This window comes from Pinus tabuliformis, chromosome 1_1, assembly GCF_031772625.1.
Source record: "Pinus tabuliformis cultivar Carrire ecotype Pingquan chromosome 1_1, CPIR1, whole genome shotgun sequence".
Lineage (NCBI taxonomy): Eukaryota > Viridiplantae > Streptophyta > Pinopsida > Pinales > Pinaceae > Pinus > Pinus tabuliformis.
Window position 1 is genome coordinate 791,616,002 of NC_142297.1, and position 23,247 is coordinate 791,639,248.

The window sequence follows — 23,247 nt, forward strand, 5'->3', positions numbered from 1 at the left end:
TATATTTACTTCTGGAAACCTATCAGCATAAAAACACTATTTAAAAAAATTGATATAGAAATAAATTTATAAGACAGGTATAAAACTTGTTGACATATCCCAGCATGAGCAATAAAATAGCGAAGTATAATTCCTTCACTGATGTATTCATGATTTTCTGGACAGCCAATCAAGATGCTCGCTGTTAACAATTTCAGCGATTCCAAGGGTGCGCCAGCATCATTCACATGCAATTGCAGCCGGTGGGTTTGGAAAAAATTTCAACACATCCTGGACGACCTTCTGCAAGAGTTCGAGTTCCCTGTATTCATATCCAGAGGGCAACATTATTAGTGAGAGGAGCACCTATTACCTAATTTAGCATGTACCCACTAATCCAACAGACTCAAAGCTATGATGCTCACCCATTAAATGCCTTCTGCTCCAGTCCGCTAATCTTTGCAACATGAGCAAGAGCATCTCTCCACTGCTGAATTCTTTTGCCGTCGTATTGCTGCGTTTCTTCATGTGCGCGCAGGGATTTATCGTATGCTCCACTTTTATATTTGCCCCTGCACACGAGTTGACAAGGGTCAACGTCGTAAAATACAGGAATAATGGTGGCGCCAGAATTTACGACGAGGACGAGTTCATCAAGACAAAAAGCCGATTCTGCATAATTTGGAGAAAGTAGGACTATATGAACAGAGGCCACACTAGTAGCCGCTACTATTTGATCATAAATGTTGCGTCCAACTACCATTTCGGTCTGGTCAAGAAAGACTTTCAATCCCAGGGATTGAAGGGTATGGTAGAGAGGGAGGGCCAAAGTGTGTTTAACGTCCGGAACTCTATAATTTATGAACACGTCATAAGAAGTGGAGGCAGAGAAGGCTACCGCTGATGCAGAAGGCGGTGTATCACGACGGACAGTTGTCTGTTCCGACAGTAGAGTCTTAACGAATGGCCGGACGGCCAGAAATATTATGATGAGGCATACGTAGGAAGGCAGATCGATGGCAGGAAAAAATTTCAACACATCGATCTGCCTTCCTTCCATCTGTCCAGGATACGTATGAAGATGATGCGCAGGCGGGGAAACCTATTCATGTGAAGGCGAAGTGGAAACTGCAACATAGAGGAGAGGGAGCGCGCCTCTTCAAATAAAAATTGCGCTGAACTATTGTGCTCTTTGAACTATTGTCCAGGGATATTAAAGGACGTTGGGAGAACGAAGTTTCCACCAGCGCTCCACACACCTTCCATCGACGAACGCCTACTTCAACACATATTTACCATTCACCCGCTATGTCATTGCGGTGAACGCCTGCTTAAGTTATTCCTTCAGATTAATTTGTCTGATGCAAATATTTTTGTAGACTTAGTCCAAACCATATTAAAAAATAATTATAAAATATAATTTATTTGAGATGTAAAAATATGATTTTACACATTATTATTTTTTAAAAATTAGTTGAATAACTTGTCTCTAAAATAATTATTTTATATTTATGAGACATTTTCATATTTATTATATTTGTTTATGTTTAGTTAAATAACTTGTCTCTAAAATAATTATTTCATATTTATGATACATTTTCATATTTATTATATATCTTTATGTAAATAAAAATGTGTATTTTCAAATAAAGTTTTTGACATTTTAATTTAGCTATAAAATATTTTAATAATAAACCGGCAGAGTGATGGCAGAGGTGTCCTGTGCTTAAGGGCTGCCGGAACTTCCTTGAATCTTTCAGTGTTTTTCATGGAAGTGATGACCCGAAGTCTGGCCCAACTATCGCTCTGTTCCAAACAACCTCTGTATCATTAAAACCTTTTTAATTTATGTGACGCTTTTTTTAATTTAATTTATTCCGTTTGACACAGCTTCGTCTAAATTACTTACCCTAAATTACTTACCCAATACGGAAAGGAAATGGTTGATGAAGTTCCCACCTTTGAACGACGGTATTTCCCAAACTTGGAAAAACTCCATGATTCCTTTCCTTTTCTATATATTATTAATTGACATGTTGTGGAGGTTGGGATTATAATATATGAAAGTTTAATATTATAATATTTTAACACTCCAAGTTGTATAAAAATTAATGAGACTATTAAGTTGATTTTTACTAAATGTTATTTTAAGTTTTATTACATTTTGATGTTAAATATTAACTGAATAAAAATTAATGAGACTATTAAGTTGATTTTTACTCAATGTTATTCTAAGTTTTATTACATTATGATGTTAAATATTAACTGAAGCTCGTTACCAAGAAACATACATTGAGATTACCTAAATTATTGGTAGTATTACTTTAACAAGAATAAAAATTGTTTTGTTTAATTAAAAGAAATGGTTGCCAAGAAACAGCTACCCTCTGCCTAAGAAGGGAAATATAGAGAGGGGAAGAGGAGCAAAGGCTATCTTAGAGCTGGGTGGAACAAACCACTGCGAAAGTTGCACACAGTCAATAAGAGAGTACAGAGATTGAGGGGACGGGAGTCATGAGGCCCATAGTACTGGCTGTAACTAGACAAAATCCAGTGTGAAAGACAGAAGTTGCTCGAGGGAGAGTGTGGACATGATTTCTAGACTCGTGGATCAGCTCGTGGCTGGGAGGATAGACAAAATCAGGCCCATAGTATTTGCTGTAACTAGACAAAATCCAGTGAGAAAGACAGAAGTTGCTGAGGGAGAGTGTGGACGTGATTTCTAGACTGGTGGATCAGCTCGTGGCTGGGAGGATAGACAAAATCTAGTGTGAAAGACAGAAGTTGCTCAAGGGAGAGTGTGGACGTGGTTGCCAGACTCGTGTATCAGCTTGTGGCTGGGAGGAGAGACCTTTCGAATACATTTCCATTGCAAGTTAACAAATGAAGTAAGGTAGCAAGTTTCTCAAGATTTATTACTATACTATAAATATGATTATGATTACCTGACTTACAGGATTAATAGATGATCAGTGTAAAGATTTTATGCTAGATTGTAGATATTATTATGTGAATTGCAGGTAAACAAACAAGTAGCATAGAAGGCTTACTACTAAACTAATAACCATGGAGTTTTATTATATGCTCAATAAATAATGGATAAACTAAACGATTACAACCAAATTATTTGTTTTACATAATAGGAAAATAAGATAAATTCTAGAGCAATATCACTAACAATATACTGATATAGATCCTAGAATACATTCCTGTGAATATAACTTATCAATAAAGCAAAGGAAAGCGTAAATAGCTTTTCGAACAAAATGTACAGTAATCATAAAGTCTAGTGGAACAGAAAGATTAACATTCGTCCAAATATGAACCTATTTCCTAATCTGAGTTAAGCAAACAGTTAACATAGAATGGTCGTGAAACGCTTATCATTACAGGTCTTTACAATGAATAAAAGCTATATAGCAAACTGTATGTAACACTACAAGAACCTTTAATAATAAATTATCACTTTTAAATAAATACAGTGCCTCTATCAACCATGTTGCAGAAGATTAATGCACAGGAAAGGTGAGAATGATGTAAACATTCATATAACGTGATTAAACTGAAAAAGAGTGTATTGCTAATCAAGTATAGAAACTATGAAGTAATCAATGCCATCGGTACAGTCGATTGGAGGCATGATTGACGTCTCCTTAAATTAACTCAGAAATTTATTACAGTGCATCTCACAAAGGAAAAGGGAAACTGACTCTTAAAAACCCACTGCTGACAACCGTCGAGCATAGTTATTCATTCCTCAAAACTTACATTTCGAAAGGGAATTTTCGACAACTGGAGCTTTTCGAATAACAAGAAAGAAAAGTTAAAGAACTTGTGCTTGTAATCAATAACCTAAATTCGCTTATAAGGGGAAAACCCTCCACATAAAATCCTTAAACGATTTAATAGTAATCAAAAGAATCAACTCCAACCTGGAAATCAACTGGAATTCAGTAAGCTCTTACAAGTTTAATGGCCGTAGTCGTGATCAACAGACCTCCCAAAAAGTTGCTTACCTATAAATAGAGGTCAAGAGTATGTTAAGGCTAGTGGAGGTAAAACCCTTGTTCATTTATATAAATGGAATAATAACCAAGGAAGAGTCTTACCTTAATCAAAGGCATGGCCTTAGTGAGTCGCCTACTTGTAAAGCAATATGAGACTCAGTTACGAAATGAGAGGTTAACACAAGGAAAAAGACTAGAAGGAAAACCCCTTTACGAGTCAGAGATTGAGATAGGACTGCCGCCCTAAATTTCTAACAGTGGAGGTATACCTAGTTCTGATGACGCTTGCTACTTTTTTCCTTCCGCCATCTCCGAAGCTTCATGTGCCATTCCTGCATAATGGAGAAATACCATTAGAATAGGTTTAAAGCAGAAACCCAATCAAGAAAAGACCTTCAAGCCCGAGCAATGGAAGTTCAACATTTTCTCCACTATAAGGCATACATGTTTCGTGAGTTCAACAACCTTCACTATTTCAACCATTGGAGCATACTGTAACCAGTTGGTGACTTCGCATCATAGAGCTACACAAGGCAAAGGAGAAACTACAACAATGAGACCTCCAAGGTTCGGGTGCGAAGAATCATTTAAAGGGATAAAAACTACCCATTCCTCGCCATCAGATCGAGGACTTAAGATCAACGGTGGAAGTTGGAACAAATGACATGATCTAATGAGAGTAATAACCCAAATAATAGATGCCCACCGCGTGTTGCTAAGGACGAGTGTCGATACAACATAGTACACTATGAATCAATGTGCATAATAAACCCAAAGGATCCCCAGCCAGATCTCCTCACATGCACATTAAATTAACATTTATTCATATTCGAAAAAAATTATGGTATTTATGTCATCCATTTTCACTGTGCATCGATATATATATATATATATATATATATATATATATATATATATATATCGCCAAATGGTTAGGTGCCAATGGTTTTGATATATGAAATATCTTTTTTTTTTTTGGGTATTTCTTTTTAAGATTTATATAGAGTTTGTAGTTTAGCTGTTACAAATGGTATCAAGGGCTCAGGTTTGTACACTCAGACTCTATGGGAACAAATATGTACTGTAAACATGTGCTTCTATTTTTTAACTAAATTAACTTATTTGTGAACACAAATAAATAGATAAAGATTTCAACAGAAAAAGAAAATAAAGTCAGAAGGCAAAGGAACTATGAACCACCTGAATCGCCCCAAACAACTTATGTGAATGCTAATCTAAATATTTGGATACTGTTGGGCGAAGAATCACGGTAAGCTAATGCAATTTTTTGAATAGTGAGTCCATACAGGCTTAGTGTTTTGAAAGAGTGTGGAATAGCATGTTAAAGAGTTTTGATAACCCAACGTTTCGAACTATAAAGTGAGTCCATCGTTAGGGGAAAACTTCTTATCTTACCGTGCAATGTTACTCAAAATTGTGCAGTAGTTGCGTGCAGAAATGACTAGTTTAAGAATGGATAATGAACAACAGTGTTTAGAACAGGAGAGAATTCTAAGAAGTTTGTCCAATCGACAGAATCAACGCCATTTAGACCCTAGTGCAAAAGAGCGGGAAAGGACCCTTACTGCTCAACATGGAGAAGAAACACTGAGTCGGCTGAAAAACATAGGGAAGATGAAGAGGGATGCTCAGACAAAATTCAGAACTACCTGGAGAATTTAAACAAATTAAGCCCTCACTCTTTGAGGGAGAATCTGAAGAGGCAGCGGAGGCATAGTTAATTGATATCAGCAAGTACATTTAGATTTATGAGTACACTGACAAACTGAAGGCATGATTGGCATTTTATCAGCTAAGGGGAAAAGCGACTCTTTGGTGGGAGGAAATCAAGACGGTAAGAAAAATTGACGAAGATCAGGTTACGTGGAATGAGTTTCAAAAACATTTTAAGGACAAGTATCTAACCGAGTGCTATTGTGATGAAAAAGAGAAGAAATTCCACAAGTTAAAATTGGGGACCTTAACCATGGATGAATACGTGGCCAGAATCATGTCCTTGCTACACTATGTGCCTTACAGGTGTTATAGACATTTTTGTGCCTCGCAGCATGGAGCATGAAATGTCGATAATTATAGGGATCCTCAGTCCCTAAACATGTTGTTCTTACCCCTAGAAGAACAAGGTCAGCAAACCACAGCACTTCCCATCAGTTCTCCACCTGAAAACACTCAAAAACAGGCTATTTTTGGATCAGGTCAGCTGCTCCACTGAGCACCTGCGCTGCATGTCAACTGCTCCTCCTTGTACCTGCGCTGAAAGTCAAAATCAGTGAAGGCTACCTGCGCTGGGCGAGATTGGACATGTGGCACAATGAGTCATTACCTTGGAAGCTTCCAAAAATGACACTTGGATCAGGTATTTCGCCTTGTGATGAGTCAGAGGCTTTGTTTCTCCAAGTGGAAGCAAGGTTCACCAAGTGGACTCAAGAACTGAAGACTAACTAAAGATTAACTGAAGAGAGAGAGGACACAAGGCAGCTACACATCAGTTTCAAGCTGACTCATCCTTTCTCAATTCATCTATATATTGAGCTCTCTCCTATGAGCTCAGGAGGCTGGAATTTTAAGCAAAGCAAGGAAGTGCTGTTGGTTTACAGTTAGAGCTATTGGGTGATTGCTTTTATAGAGGGGAAGAGGAGATTTCTTGCTGCTGGGGAGGTGCTGCTGGATTGGAGCCATTTATGGTTGTAACCTGCTCAGAACCTTTTACTTCTATCAATAAAGTTTTGAATGTTCTCCTATATACTTGTATTGCATTGATGTATTGTATTTACTTGTATATCTGATTCACTCTAATCCATGCATCAGTTATGAGTACATGTTTCTTGTAGTTTCCCTCTCTTGTTTTTGCAGGATCTTTGTGTAGCTGGGCTGGCAAAGGGAGCAAGGAGCTGGGAACAAGAGGCAACGAGAGAAGACAGGATCGACAAAAGCGAAGGATATCGGTTGGTCAATCTTTTCTTCCTTCTCTGTACTTTCATAAAGGAAAATATCAAAGCTTTACTTTCAGTTGTTGCTAAGGAACTATCACCCTTAGAGTAGGGATAGAGTCATACCGAGTCGGATACTTTTCCCCACAACAAACTGGCGACTCCGCTGGGGAGCGTATCCGTTTGATTGTGTTTGTAGTATCTTTGCTATTCATTTCCTGAACCAAAGAGTACCGAATCGAAAAGCTTTTGACTATATCAAAAGCGAAGTAGAGGGACAGCTACTCTGGCTCATTTCTGAGCCAGTTCATGATTTGAAGAGCTGATCTACAAAGATCCTTTTGTGCTCTTTGTGATAGCTTTTCACCCTCTTGATCATCCCTTAGCTTGTACTTGACCTATAGCTTTTTATTTCAGCAAAAACAGTGAATTTTTGAGCTTTTTATGACCCGGAAATCCTTGTAAACGCAACTCTCGTGTCTCAGTGCAGGCTGTCCACAGGCAGTCTGCATTTCAGCGCAGGTACTCCCTTCGGGAACTGCGCTGAAAGTCAGTTTGACAGACCAGAGCCTGTGCTGGACCAGTTAGCCAGTGTCTTGCTGAGGTTTCCTACTGAGTCTTGGCCCTGTTTTCACTGTTATTTTGCTGCTGATTGCTTGTCATTTGTACTTGTTGTAAACCAACTTTCCTTGACATTATTCCGCCTCAGTTGTGTGATGAAACTGTGATTGTTCTTTCAGTATATCTTGTTTCAGTTACAGTTTCTGATTGTGAAAAGCAAACCAGTATAGCTGTGGCCTCTTAGATCCTGAACTGTAAAAGTGTCTTTGTGATCTTAAGAGCTAGTTTTATTACTGTTCATGGCTGTTTGAGTTTGTTTGTTTTTCATCTTATGGTTTGAATTCATACATTTTTAGTGTCGAAACAAGTACCTGTAAGGCGTCTTTTGATTTTAGACAAAACTTGTTTGTTTACGCTTCAAATTGAATTCGAAAATTATACAACAGATTCCTTTTGTTTACATCAACATTAAGGGAAAAGAAAAGAAATACATGCATCTTGCATTTGCATTTTTGATAAGTTTGTGTGATTGATCTAGGGGAAAGTGCATTAGTTTGTGCTTTGTGCTCTGTGTGGAAAGATAGTGTTTTTCTCTCCCCTCAGTAGTTAGGATTTTCAAAGCTAAAAAGATTGTAAAAGCTTGCTTATCATTTTAGCTGCATTTAGGAATTTGTACCAATACATCTCGTGGTGATCCTGAAAGACAAACTGCTAAACAAGATCAACTTAAAATATATTGAATGAATCTAAAAACGCTTTGTAACATAACGCTCACAATAGAGGTCTAGGTAGAGACGTGTTCCGGCGTCGTTAAACGTAGTGGCTGTCGATCTCTACGAAGGTGGGTGATTCCTCCTGAGGGACGATAACACTAATACGGACTTGTGCTCCCGCGTACCGTCGCATATATTGGGAGACCCCTATAGGCATTTATCCTTTATCCTTAGGAAGCCGTGTCGGCCGCCCTACTGATCGCGATGCAGTGAACACAGCATTCACGAAGATCGACCACCCGTACCGTAAAACGTATTCTGTGGTTTCGCGAAAGGTTTGGCACACCCTCTGCCTAGATCTCCAGAGCAGTTTCTTTTGGCCTTTTTCAAACTCTATAACTGAAAAAGTCCAACCGAGCATTTGTCACTTCGGGCTCGTTAATACATTAAAGGCGACTAGAGTCATCTTTAGCTTTTTCTCGACTCTTAAAACATGAAAAAGCAAAGTTGTTTCTAAAAGCGTCTAATAAAATTCATTCAATACGGAAACATAATTCCCCTTTTTGTATTTTAGTTGATCAAGTAATCCGCAACCGTGGAGGAAAGTCAATTAAAACTCCGTCGTTCGAGGAGACTCGCGAGTCAACCATCTTTGTCTCCGGAACCGAGAGTAGTACGGACGAAGCGAACTCGCTGGACCGGGTCAAAATCTCCCATTAAAGTTAGAACAACAGTTCCGACAACATCTGAGATTATGGTCACTCCTAATATTTCTGGAATCCCTGCCTTTATTGAAGAAGTTCAACAACAACAGAAGGACAGTTGTACTGATCCTAGTCTGAGGACAAATACTTGCATAACTGAACCAGTTCCATCTGGAACCGGTCCACAGAGTCTTGTTGCTCAAACAACTGTCGCTGTCGAAGCAACCCCTTCTTCGGCACCAGAAATCTTTTACGGACCTGACGGTCTTCCTCTTCCTCCTGGTCTGATTGCAATAGAGGAAATCGTAGAGGACCAGCAAGAAAATACTCCAACCCATTTTGGAGTAGGCGCCACTCTTTTTCCTTCTGCATCAGAAGTTTGTTCATCGCCACTGGAAGTTCTTGTAGAATCGTTAGGCAGTTTATTGGATAGACTTAAAATTTCTGAGCAACCGTCGACATCTAGGACTGTGCCAAATGACACAGCGACAGCAGAAACTCCGACTGTCACTCCAACAATGTTTGCCGGCATACCAGCTGTCCCAACTAGTTCTCATCAGCTAGAAGGAGTCCACCCAGGGACTATTACGACAACTTGGTCTGTTCCAGTTTGTTCTTCTGGTATAATACCCGGTAATTCTTATGTTGAAACTAGACAAATTGATCCCTTCGGAAATCAGTTTGGGCCATCCAGTCCTCAAAGGCAATCTATACCCTTGAGTTCCGGATTGTTACCATATGGGGGGCAATATGCCCTTTCACTTCCCCTTCCGGGGGGATACCCATACGGCAGTTTTCAACAACATTCAGGTTTGACTGAAGTAACGACGAGTGGTTGGGTACCTATGTTACCCCAACAACCAAGAGTTGTATATTCCATGCAACAGTGTGTACCTATGTCTAGTATCCCGACGACGCCAGCAATTGTAACCGTGTCGCAAGTTCAATCGATGCCTGTTGTATGTCAACCCCAAGTTGTAATGCAACAGCCCATTGAGCCTACAACACAACCACAATCGCCAACTGCCGGGACGAAACAGACACAAACGGGAACCATAACCCCGCATCTTGGTCCGTCGGTTAGTATCGCACAACAAAACATGGCTTCACAACCATGGATGGTGCAATACCAACAACCTCAGTTTCAACAGGTGTACCAGGGATCTGAACAACAGATCTTTGCGAATAGTGGGCAACCCTATATTCAGAACGGGTTAAATCAACCACTTTACAATGGCCAAGCCCACCAGCCATATCAGTCATATCAACATCAGTTGCATTATGCTGGTACGCAAAGGCGTACTGCTTAGGCGATTCCATCATATCCTGGGTACGCCTCGCCAAACCTGAATCAGCAGTTGCCATTTGTGGCAACTCTAGAATTACCAGACTTACATCGATTGACGAACGATCCAATCGCCTATGCCCATTGGTGGCCAGTGATCCCTCACAAACTTCCTTCGGACATTCCTAAATTCAATGGAAATCCTGGCGAAGACCCGTCGAATCATGTGATGACATTCCATCTGTGGTGTTCGTCGAATACCTTGAATGATGATTCGATAAGGCTTCGCATTTTCCAGAGGACATTGACTGGTCCGGCGGCTAAATGGTATATTGAATTACCTAGAGCCTCTTTCGACAATTTTAGTTCCCTAGCCACGACTTTCTTAACACACTTTCAGTTACCTATAAGGTGCGAAACTGGAACAGAGATCTTGACCAATTTCAAGCAGACAACGGCCACACATATATCAGATCATATACATGAGTGGCGTCGTCATCGCAGAATGGTAAAGACCTATGTTCCAGATCAGCTATTAGCTGAGTGGTTTATAAAGTCGTTTCTTCCTGCTATAACAGAAGATGTGGCCAAGGGAGGCGTCGTAACAGAGGAGCAGGTTATTGCTCGTGCTCAATATTTTGACTTAGTATATACTCAGTCGGGCACGCTCTATGATAAGATACCTGACGCCCCCAGACCGGAATTTTCAATCCCTCCTCCTCCCGGATCAAATAGTGACTCTCATGCCGGTGATGGCGTGATTGGAACTGCAAACGCTAAGTCGACAAAGGATTCAAATAAGAAAGCCCGTAAGACTTCGAATCAAAAAGCAAATCAAGAGGTTCTTGCTTCGGAAGTAAATGCCGTATCGATGGATAAAGGCAAAGAAACCAATCAACCAGGAAGCAAGAAGAATCAAAACAAAGGGAGGAAGAATAAACAAGGTGGGTCATCACCTAAGAAAAATTCTCCTGGGAATAGGAAACGGTTTCCGTGTCAAATATGCGATGACAAAGATCATCGGACGGCAGATTGCCCGTACAAAGCTGAGTTTAAGAGATTCATAAAAAATCCACATACTCCAGCTGTGTTGACTGATCCTTTTCCCGACCCGAGTCAAAATCTGGTTGATAGTGGAAACACTTCCGGGTGCCAAGTTCTAATGGTGTCAAGTGATAAGCAACCGAACAATGCTTCAACTTGGACAATGAACAAAAATTATGGGAACCCGCAGTTGTCGAATGGCGAGAAAAAGAGTCGATTAGGCAGTTCGACAACAACTTCGACAGAAGTTGAGCCGCCATCCAACACAGGAAGCATTCCATCGATCCATGGAAGCAATCATTCTCTCCGAGATATCGGAGTAATTTTCCTAAAAGGCCCTTCTTTAATGGGCACTTCTGCCCCACCACCACCAAGTAATCTCGCGGAAATGGGTGCAACAGGATATGAAGCCTTCTATTTCTAATGGATCTAAAAGCTTCGAGGATAGTTCTTATCTCAAGTCAACCTCGTTTAAAAAATGAAATAAAGAGGAGAGAGGATAGTTCTTTACGATGTCAACCTCTTTAAAAAATGAAATGTCCCCTTTATGATTTAGGAGGAATGCGCCTCATCTGCATTATTATTATGTTGGGGGCATTAATCGAGCAGTTTTAGCATAGTTCATGCTCGTTAAAAAATAAACGCAAGATCCGAGCAGTTTTACCACATAGTTCATGCTCGTTAAAAAAAATAAACATAAGTTTATGAGCAGGCTTTCCTTCAGAGTTCAAGCTCATTCAAAAAAATGAACCGGTAAATAACCTTTTGAGATCATCAGCCATAAAAGCCTTGGTCGTGTTTGTGCACCGTCACCTCCACTTTTCATTTGGCCGATCGTTCACTTCCATTTGTGTGTTTACCCATTTTGAGGAACATCTGCGAAGAGTGATTTCACCTAGCCATCCTTGTGACACTGCCGTGATTGGAAAATTCCAACCTGTACCTGGAATCTGCTGCTATCCCTGTTTATCACTCGTTCCTCAAAAGACGAGTCTTCTTTGAGCTCTTTTCTCCTGACTCGTAAAATATGAAAAGATTGCCGAGTTTTGGCCTTCCAGCTCGATAAAGCGACTGGAAGAGCTATCCTCTTTTAGACTTTAATATTTTTGGACCTGAGGGATTATTACACAAAAAGATCGAGCGCTTGTCTTGTTCGGCTCGTTAAAAGTACCGAACACCCATCCCTTCTGTATTGTTTTATACTTTTTCGGACTTAAGGGATTAGATGACGAAAAAGGAATTATGGAGTTAACTTTCTGTACCTTTTTAGACTCTCTAAAAATGAAAAGGACCGAGTTTTCCTTGTCGTTAGACTCGTTAAAATGATTAAATAGCAACACACTTGTCTTTAGACGAGAACGAGTTTCCCTATCGCTAAGCTCGTTAAATCATAGCGATGGGCTTGCCCGAAGGGCAGGTTATAGAACAAGCATATGTTATCCTCCTCAAGCTTGACAAAAATAAAGAGGTACTGGTCAGAAATGACTGGGGAAAAATTGGGAGAACATCAAAGCTTAATGGTAGCAAGTCGCTCTTGAACATGACACTTTTCTTCCGTACCACATCGGGTTGGGTTGTTTCATTCACCGGTCTCATCACCATGGTCTTCGCCAAACCATCCACATTTTGGGGTAATTCTACCGATCCATCGCATCAGTGTCGTTATATGTTCAAGAGAGGTCATTCTGAAAGTGTCAACCGTGTCCCATCCACTACCATACATTATCCTTCATCCATTCATGATCGCCACCCTGAATCATATGTCACAGTTTGTTTTCACCTCCATTAAAATCATTAGCTCCGTTCCGTGTCATTGATGTGGGATTCATTAAGGCCCTCCTTTGACGGATCGCTTCTTGTCGACTTCAGCTCATTATCCAAGAAGTTGATCTAGGAACAACCCCATCAGTACTTTGAAGCTTGCATGCCTCAATGGCAAGTTTCTCACTTCCGGCGACAGGTATACATCAATGACCTTCGACCAGAAGATTTTGCGTGGCGTTCGACGCCAAGTCCTTTATTCACGCCACATGAATTGTACTGAAGTACCTTGAGGGTCATTATCATTATCGGTGATTCCTCTCGCGCTTGTTAACGGTTTTCATCATTGACCGGTAATCAAGCGATGTCTTTCCATGTTCGACTTCAGCGAAATTCTCATGTGGATCGACTTGTACTTAGAGTGAAGATCGAACGAGTTTGAAGACCCCGGATCTAGTTTCATCCATCCGGGCTGCGATATATATTCAGGAAATATAAAAGAATTTGTCATGTACATCATTGCAGCAGATGATCATCCTATTCAAAGGATGATAATTTCAGCAGAGAATTATCAGTCTATCATCAGACGATCGTCTGTTCTATGTACCAAAATGTATTTATAAAGCTGAGCATGGGAATGCCCGCCTCAGCTAGATCATGAAAGCAGAATGAAAAATAATGTATTGTATTGTATTATATTACAGGGCACCTCTCAGCACTTGAATGAACTTCGGACCCTCTGGATAAAGCATTTCACCCGATAAACGACCTCATACTTTAGGGGGCAACTGTTATAGACATTTTTGTCCCTCGCAGCATGGAGCATGAAATGTCGATAATTACAGGGATCCTCGGTCCCTAAACATGTTGTTCTTACCCATAGAAGAACAAGGTCAGCAAACCACAGCACTTCCCATCAGTTCTCCACCTGAAAACACTCAAAAACAGGCTATTTTTGGATCAGGTCAGCTGCTCCACTGAACACCTGCGCTGCATGTCAACTGCTCCTCCTTGTACCTGCGCTGAAAGTCAAAATCAGTGAAGGCTACCTGCGCTGGGCGAGATTGGACATGTGGCACAGTGAGTCATTACCTTGGAAACTTCCAAAAATGACACTTGGATCAGGTATTTCGCCTTGTGATGAGTCAGAGGCTTTGTTTCTCCAAGTGGAAGCAAGGTTCACCAAGTGGACTCAAGAACTGAAGACTAACTAAAGATTAACTGAAGAGAGAGAGGACACAAGGCAGCTACACATCAGTTGCAAGCTGACTCATCCTTTCTCAATTCATCTATATATTGAGCTCTCTCCTATGAGCTCAGGAGGCTGGAATTTTGGGCAAAGCAAGGAAGTGTTGTTGGTTTACAGTTAGAGCTATTGGGTGATTGCTTTTATAGAGGGGAAGAGAAGATTTCTTACTGCTGGGGAGGTGCTGCTGGATTGGAGCCATTTATGGTTGTAACCTGCTCAGAACCTTTTACTTCTATCAATAAAGTTTTGAATGTTCTCCTATATACTTGTATTGCATTGATGTATTGTGTTTACTTGTATATCTGATTCACTCTAATCCATGCATCAGTTATGAGTACATGTTTCTTGTAGTTTCCCTCTCTTGTTTTTGCAGGATCTTTGTGTAGTTGGGCTGGCAAAGGGAGCAAGGAGCTGGGAACAAGAGGCGACGAGAGAAGACAGGATCGACAAAAGCGAAGGATATCGGTTGGTCAATCTTTTCTTCCTTCTCTGTACTTTCATAAAGGAAAATATCAAATCTTTACTTTCAGTTGTTGCTAAGGAACTATCACCCTTAGAGTAGGGATAGAGTCATACCGAGTCGGATACTTTTCCCCACAACAACAGGCAAGAGGAAAAGGCCAAAATTCAGTGTTTCAATAGCAGTTTACCAAACTTTATGAAGGAAAAAGTGGAATTTGACTACTCCAAGGCAATAGACGACGCTATGCAGAAAGCCCACATCTGTTATCAACAAATGAAACAGAAGAATGAAGGACCAAAAGGGGGGTTGAACAAGAAGGGTAGAAGTCTGATTCCAAACAGACACCCAAAAATTGTTAACAACAAGAATGCACAGCAAAGGACTTTCAGCAAGTCTCCATCCAGGAATCAGCCCAAAACTGCATATTCTGAGAACATACCAGTAGAGGGAGTCACTAAATCTGTCAATGATCAGCAATCAAAACCGTTGCTATAATGTTGGGGATGCGGAGAACCCCATTATTACAAAAATTGTTTGCACTAGGCTAGAACATAACAATTATCGAATATGAAAGAAGAATCCGTAGTTGGGGAAGTAGCAAGGAGCATACCCAGAATTAAAGCTGCCTTGGATGATCATCAGGCCAAATTCCAGCCCACAATGATCGAATGTGAAGGTATGATTGCTAAGCAATCTGTCTCTGTTTTATTTGATCTAGGTGCTAGCTTAAGCTATGTCACTCCTAAAGTGGTAGAAAAGTGTTAACTATCGAGCGAAAAACTTTCAAAACCTTGGCTATTTCAATTAGCCACTCGGACAAAAAGTAGGGTTCATGCAAAGACAGAACATTGTCCCATAACCATTTCAAGGCAACCTATTTATGTTGGCCTTAATATACTTCCTTTAGGTTCTTATGATATTTTAATTGGGATGGACTGGTTGGAAAAATGTTGGTCCCTAGTGGGCTATAAATAGAAAACTATAATTTTTATTTCAGAATCAGGTCAAAGGAAGGAACTCGAAGGAATAAAAACCAGTGCCACATTACGTCCTATTACTGCTAATCAGTTAGGAAAATGTATTAGAAAATTTTGTCAAATATATTTTGTTTAGGTGGGATTTACAAACACTAAAAATAAGATGACCTCACTAGAAAATATTCCTATTGTTTAGGAATTTGTGGATGTATTTCGAGAATCCATTCTAGGTTTCCCACTAAAGCAGGATATTGATTCCACTATTGAGTTAATTCCGGGTACAACCCCTATATCTAGAGCCCCTTATCGCATGCGCATACCTAAGTAAACAAAACTCAAAATGCAGCTTTAGGAACTTTTAGATAAAAAGTACATCCATCCTACTGTGTCCCCTTGGGGAGCTCCTATATTATTCATACGGAAAAAGGATGGGACCCTGAGATTATGCATTGATTATCGAAAATTAACCAAACTAACCATCAAGAATAAGTATCCTTTACGACATATCAATGATCTATTTGATTGGGTTAGGGAGCTAAGGTATTCTCGAAAATCGATCTAAGATCTGGTTACCATCAGATAATAATAAAAGATGAAGATATTTACAAAACAACATTCTGTACTCACTATGGTCACTACAATTTCGTGGTATTGTCGTTTGGCTTCACAAATGCCCCAACGAAATTTATGAGTCTGATGCATGGTGTTTTCCAGCACTACCTAGATAAATTTGTGTTGATTTTCATAGATGATATTTTGATATACTCTAAGAACCAGGAGGAGCATAAAGAACATCTGAAAATAGTATTGCAAACATTAAGGGAAAATCAGTTGTATGCTAAATTCAGCAAGTGTGACTTTTTCAAAGATCAAATCCAGTACTTGGGTCACGTTAGATCAATAGATGGCATTGCAGTAAACCTGGAAAAGGTCAAAACAATCATCGAATGGACAGCCCCAAAGAATGTCACTGATATTAGATCATTCTTGGGATTAGTCGGATACTATCATAGATTCATTGAGGGATTTTCAAGGATTGCCTTTCCAATGACCTCCTTACAAAAAAAGGGATGCGCTTTCCAATGGACATCTGAGTGTCAGCAAAGTTTTGAAAAACTAAAGCATCTACTCACCACCACACCAGTGTTAAAAGTAGCAGATCCAGAAAAGTCTTTCGTGGTTTACATAGATGCAAGCAAAGAGGGTGTTAGTGGAATGCTGACACAGGAAAGAAAAGTGATTGCTTATGGATCTCGAAATTTGGAGTATGAACAATGATATTTAGCTTATGAACTCGAATTGACAGTAGTAGTGCATGCACTTAAAATGTGGTGACATTACCTACTGGGAAACAATTTTTTGCTGCTAACAGATCATATCATTCTTACAAACTTCTTCAACTAGTCTAGCCTAAATGCTCAGCAGGCCAGATGGAGAACCTTCTTAAGCGAATTCGACTTTGAGATGAAACATTTAAAAGGAAAGGAAAACTATGTGGTCAACGCACTGAGCAGAAATTTACATTGTATCTATGAGGTCCAAATGAGCCAAGTGAGTTCAAATATTCCTAAAACCATAAAGGAAGCAGCTAGCAGAGACCTGAAGTATACTTTCCTTTGGAAATAGACAAAAGAAGCTCTGCTGAAAAAAAGGAAAAATCAGAATTTGAAATAGATTTCGATAACTTCCTTACTTTTAAGGACACAATTTACATTCCTAAACAAAATTTGGTTAAACTATTAATATTGGATGAGTTTCATGGGAAACCTTGTGCTGGCCACCTAGGTTACCAGAAATGTTTTCAGGCATCAAAAAAGGGTACTTTTGGCCTGGATTGAGGAAGGATATTGCAAAATATTTGTCCAAGTGTTTGGAGTGTCAGCCAATGACGGATGAACACCAACATTCTGTCGGATTGTTACAACCATTTCCCATTCCAGAATGGAAATGTGATACCATATCTTTAGGATTCATCACTGGTTTACCCCGAACAAGGAAGAAAAATGACTCAATTATGGTGGTAGTAGAAAAAATGAGTAAAACAGCTCACTTCATACCTATGAAATCCATGCACAAAACCATGGAAATTGCATAAATATTTATGAAGGAGATTTTTCATTTACATGGGATACCCAAAGTGGTGATTTTGGATAGGGATGTGAACTTTACATCCACCTTCTGGAAAACTCTTTTTGTGGGATTACGTACTCAGATCCAGTTTAGTACTACCTACCACCCCTAAACAGATGGACAGACCGAATGGGTAAATCAGGTGTTGGAAGACATGCTATGCATGTTCGTGATGCAACAACCACACAAGTGGGAGGATTACCTCCATCTAGTGGAATTTTCATATAATAATGGATATCATGAATCTCTAGGCATGAGCCCCTTCGAGGTGTTGTATGGGAGAAGGTGCAGAGTACCCATAGATTGGAATAATTCAGTTATAAGCTAGCACCTGGTCCTAATATGCTAGCAAAAATGGAGGAGGTTGTCAAGAAAGTTCGACAAAATTTAAGAGTGTCCCGGGATAGATAGAAGGTGTATACAGATAAAAAGAGGACATACAGGGAATTTCAACTGGGAGATCATGTTTATCTAAGAGTGAAGCCCCGGAAAAGTTCCTTACATCGGCTTATATATTAACCTTTATATATATATCTATATATATATATATATATATATATATATATATATATATATATATATATATATATATATATATATATATATATATATATAGATATATATATCCGTTGTGAATAAACAATATTGTAATCACCTGCAACTTAGTGTAATCACCCACAGCTTATAAAAGTTGTGCATAAACAATATTGTAATCAGCGACATGTTGAGATTAGATACAAATTGCATTTAAAAGAAAAACTGGCATACATCACCAGTTAAGAGTGCAAATAACCGTGCATAATTTCCAATGGTACCTAGTAATTTTGCATTATCAAGTTAACATATGACATCGTGCATCAAAATTAGAAAATAAAAAACATTTTTATTAAAGAGTGAAGGTTGAATTTACTTCCTAATTTGTAGGCTAAAGTAGCATGCACAATGGATATAAAACAAAACAAGATTTGAAGTTGAAGGTACCATAGGCTATCATCCACACATTGTTGTGATGGCAGAGTTGAATCTTCGAATTTATTCTTGGAAGCCTCCACATAAACTCACAGCTTGTAGCATAGGGAAGGCCACATAGTGCTCTGCAGAATGATGACAAAGGTGTCTTGTTTTTAAGCGCTACCAGAACATCCATGAATCTTTTAGTGTTTTTCATGGAAGTGATGAGTTGAATTTTTCTCTTCTAGTTGTGCATGGATGCTCTTTGAATTCACTACTATTTCCTCATTACTGCCCAAGTTGCGTAGGCATCCTACTTAGCCAATTCTGTATTAGGGATAAAATGTGCTTTTAATGAAAGAAAAACCCCGAAATTTGTTTCAAACATCAAAACCTAAAAATGGATATAGTGATTCTAATATCGTATAGCCCCCATCGATATCGTGTTGAAAATTATGATGTGGACCCGAAGTTCTCAGTCTGTATACAAAACCTCCCTGGATGCAACAATTCTCAAACTTAGGGCCAACTATCGCTCTGTTCCAAACAACCTTTGCATTAGTAAAACCTTTTTAATTTATGTGATTCCCTTTTTAATTCAATTTATTCCATTTGACACAACTTCTTTTAAATTACTTACCCTATACAGAAGAGAAATGGTTGATGAAGTTCCCACCTTTGAACGATGGTCTTTCTCAAACTTGTAAAAACTACCTAATTCCTTTCCTTTTCTATACAAATGTGTTCTTTCTCAAACTTGTAAAAACTCCTTGATTCCTTTCTTTTTTCATATATTATTAATTGACATATTATTGAGATTGGGATTATAATATTGGGATTTAATATATTAAAGTTTAATATTATAATATTTTAACACTTCAAGTTGCATAAAACTTACTGAGACTATTAAGTTGATTTTTACTAAATGTTATTTTAAGTTTTATTACATTTTGATGATAAATATTAACTGAGGTTGGGTTACCAAGAAACATACATTGAGATTACTAAATTATTGATAGTACTACTTCAATAAGAAGAAAAATTATTTTGTTTAATTAAAGAAACAAATATAGAGAGGGGAAGAGGAGCAAAGGCTATCTTAGAGTTGGGTGGAACAAACGAGTGTGAAATTTACTCAACATAGTCAATAAGTGAGTATAGAGATTGAGGGGACAAGAGTCCTAAGGCCCATAGTACTGGATGTAACTGGACAAAATCCAGTGTGAAAGAAAGAAGGTGCTCAGTGGTTGTAACTGGACAAAATCCAGCGTGAAAGATAGAAGGTGCTCGAGGGAGAGTGTGGACGTGATTGCCAGACTCGTGGCCCAGCTCGTGGCTGGGAGAAGAGACCTTTCGAATACATTTCCATTGCAAATTAACAAATGAAGGTAGAAAGTTTCTAAATATTTATTACTATATTGTAAATATGATTACTTGACTTACAGGATTAACAGATGATTAGTGTAAAGATTTTATGCTAGATTGTAGATATTATTATGTGAATTGCAGGTAAACAAACAAGTAGCATAAAAGGCTTACTACTGAACTAATAACCATGGAGTTTTATTAAATGCTCAATAAATAATGGATAAACTAAATGATTACAACCGAATTATTTGTTTTACATAATAGGAAATTAAGATAAATTCTAGAGCAGTATCACTAACAATATATTGATATAGATCCTAGAATACATTCCAGTGAATATAACTTATCAATAAAGCAAAGAAAAGCGTAAATATCTTTTTGAACGAAATGTATAGTAATCATAAAGTCTAGTGGAACAAAAATATTAACATTCATCCAAATATGAAATGATTTCCTAATCTGAGTTAATCAAACAGTTAACATAGAATGGCAGCGAAACGCTTATCATTACAAGTCTTTATAGTGAATAAAAGCTATATAGAAAACTATAGGTAACACTACAAGAACCTTTAATAAGAAATTATCACTTTTAAATAAATACAGTGCCTCTATCAACCATGTTGCAAAACACTCATGCACAGGAAAGGCGAGAATGATGTAAACATTCATATAACACGATTAAACTGAAAAAGAGCGTATTTCTAATCAAAAATAGAAACTATGTAGCAATCAATGCCATTGGTACAGTCGATTGGAGGCATGCTTGACCTCTCCTTAAATTAATTGAGAAAGTTATTACAGCACATCCCACAAAGAAAAATGGAAATAGACTCTTAGAAACCCACCACCAGCAACCACCGAGCATAGTTATTCATTCCTAAAAACTTACATTTCAAAAGGGAACTTTTGACAATCGGAGCTTTTCGAATAACAAGAAATAAAAGTTAAAGAACCTGTGCTTATAATTAATAACCTATATTCACTTATAAGGGGAAAACCCTCCACATAAAACCCTTAAACAATTTAAGTCCGGAACAGTAATCAAAAGAATCAACTCCAACCTGGAAATCAACTAGAATTCGGTAAGCTCTTATTAGTTTAATGGTTGTAGTCATGATCAATAGACCTCCCAAAAAGTTGCTTACCTATAAATAGAGGTCGAGAGTATGTTAAATCTAGTGGAGGTAAAACCATTGTTCATTTATATAAATGGAATAATAACCAAGGAAGAGTCTTACCTTAATCAAATTCATGGCCTCGGTGAGTCGCCTACATGTAAAGCAAGATGAGACTCAGTTACAAAATGAGAGGTTAACATAAGGAAAAATACTAGAAGGAAAACCCCTTTACAAGTCAGAGACTAGGATAGGACTATCACCCTGAATTTCTCACTGTGGAGGTATACCTATTTCTGATGAACCTTGCTTCTTTTTTCCTTACACCATCTCTGAAGCTTCATGGGCCATTCCTGCATGACGGTGAAATACCATTAGAATAGGTTTAAAGCGGAAACCCAATCAAGAACATACCTTCAAGCCTGAGCAATGGAAGTTGAACATTTTCTCCACTATAAGGCATACCTGTTTCGTGGGTTCAACAACCTCCACTATTTCAACCATTGGAGCATATTGTAACTGGTTTGTGACTTTGCATCGCATATCTGCACGAGACAAAGGAGAAACTACAACAATGAGACCTCCAAGGTTCGGGCGCCAAGAATCATTTAAAGGGATAAACCCTACACATCCCTCGCCGTCAGATCGAGGACATAAGATCAACGGTGGAAAGTTGAAATAGATGACATGATCGAATGAGAGTATTGACCCAAATAATAGATGCCTGCCGCATGTTGCGAAGGATGAGTGTTGATACAACATAGTACAACATGAATCAATGTGCATAATAAACCTAAAGGATCCCCAGCTAAATCTCCTCACATGCCCATTAAATTAACATTTATTTGTATTTGAAAAATGTGTATGGTATTTATGTCATCCATTTTCACGTGGATCGATATCTATATATATATATATATATATATAGATATAGATATATATATATACCGCCGAATGGTTAGGTGCCAATGGTTTTGATATAAGAAATATTTTTTATTTATTTTTTATTTTGGGTATTTCTTTTTAAGATTTATATAGAGTTTGTAGTTTAGCTATTACAAATGGTATTAGGGGCTTATGTTTGTACACTCAGACTCTTTGGGAACAGATATGTACTGTAAACATGTGCTTCTATTTTTTTAACTAAATTAACTTATGTGTGAACACAGATAAATAGATAAAGATCGAAATAGCAAAAGAAAAGAAAGTCAAAATGCAAAGGAACTCTGGACCACCTGAATCGCCTGGAACAACTTAGGTGAATGCTAATTCGGATATTTGGATATAGATGAGCGAACAATCCCAACAAGATAATGCAATTTTTTGAATAGTAAGTCCATATAGGCTTAGTGTTTTAAAGAGTTTGGAATGACCTGTTACAGAGTTTTGATAACCCAACGTTTCAGACTACAAAATGAGTCCATCATCACGAGAACACTTCTTATCTTACACTACAATGTTACTCGAAATTGTGCAATAGTTGCATGCGGAAATGACCAATTTGAGATAGGATAATGAACGGTTTCGTTTAGAACATGAGAGAATTCTAAGAAGTCTGTCCAATGGACAAAATAAATGCCATCCAAACCCTAGTGCATAAGACCGGGAAAAGACCCCGACCGCTCAGTAATGAGAAGAACACACTGAGTCAGTTGAAAAACATAGGGAATATGAAGAGGGATGCTCAGATAATGTCTTTGACCAACGTAAAACCAAAAGACAAAATTCATAACAAAATTTAGAACTACAAGGAGAATTTAAACAAATTAAGCCCTCACACTTTGAGGGAGAATCTGAAGAGGTAGCAGAGGCCTGGTTAATCAATATCAACAAATACTTTCAGATTTATGAGTACACTGACAAACTGAAGGCATGATTGGCAATTTATCAGCTAAGGGGAAAAGTGACTCTCTGGTGAGAGGAAATCAAGATGGTAAGAAAAATTGACGAAGAGCAGGTTACGTGGAATGAGTTTCAAAAACATTTTAA

At 38.4% G+C, this 23,247-nt stretch overlaps 1 protein-coding gene across 1 annotated transcript; it reads right to left on the reverse strand.

Moving 5' to 3' along the window:
* Nucleotides 1-400: 400 nt before the first annotated feature.
* On the reverse strand, nt 401-1,039 carry LOC149216374 (toll/interleukin-1 receptor-like protein). The gene has a single exon (XM_089389927.1). The coding sequence runs from the start codon at nt 1,037-1,039 to the stop codon at nt 401-403; it is 639 nt and encodes a 212-aa protein (XP_089246053.1).
* Nucleotides 1,040-23,247: the final 22,208 nt, after the last annotated feature.

What these genes read in the sequence shown, in the direction of transcription:
- LOC149216374 (XM_089389927.1), bottom strand. Translation starts at nt 1,039, where the DNA reads ATGGAAGGAAGGCAGATCGATGTGTTGAAATTTTTTCCTGCCATCGAT.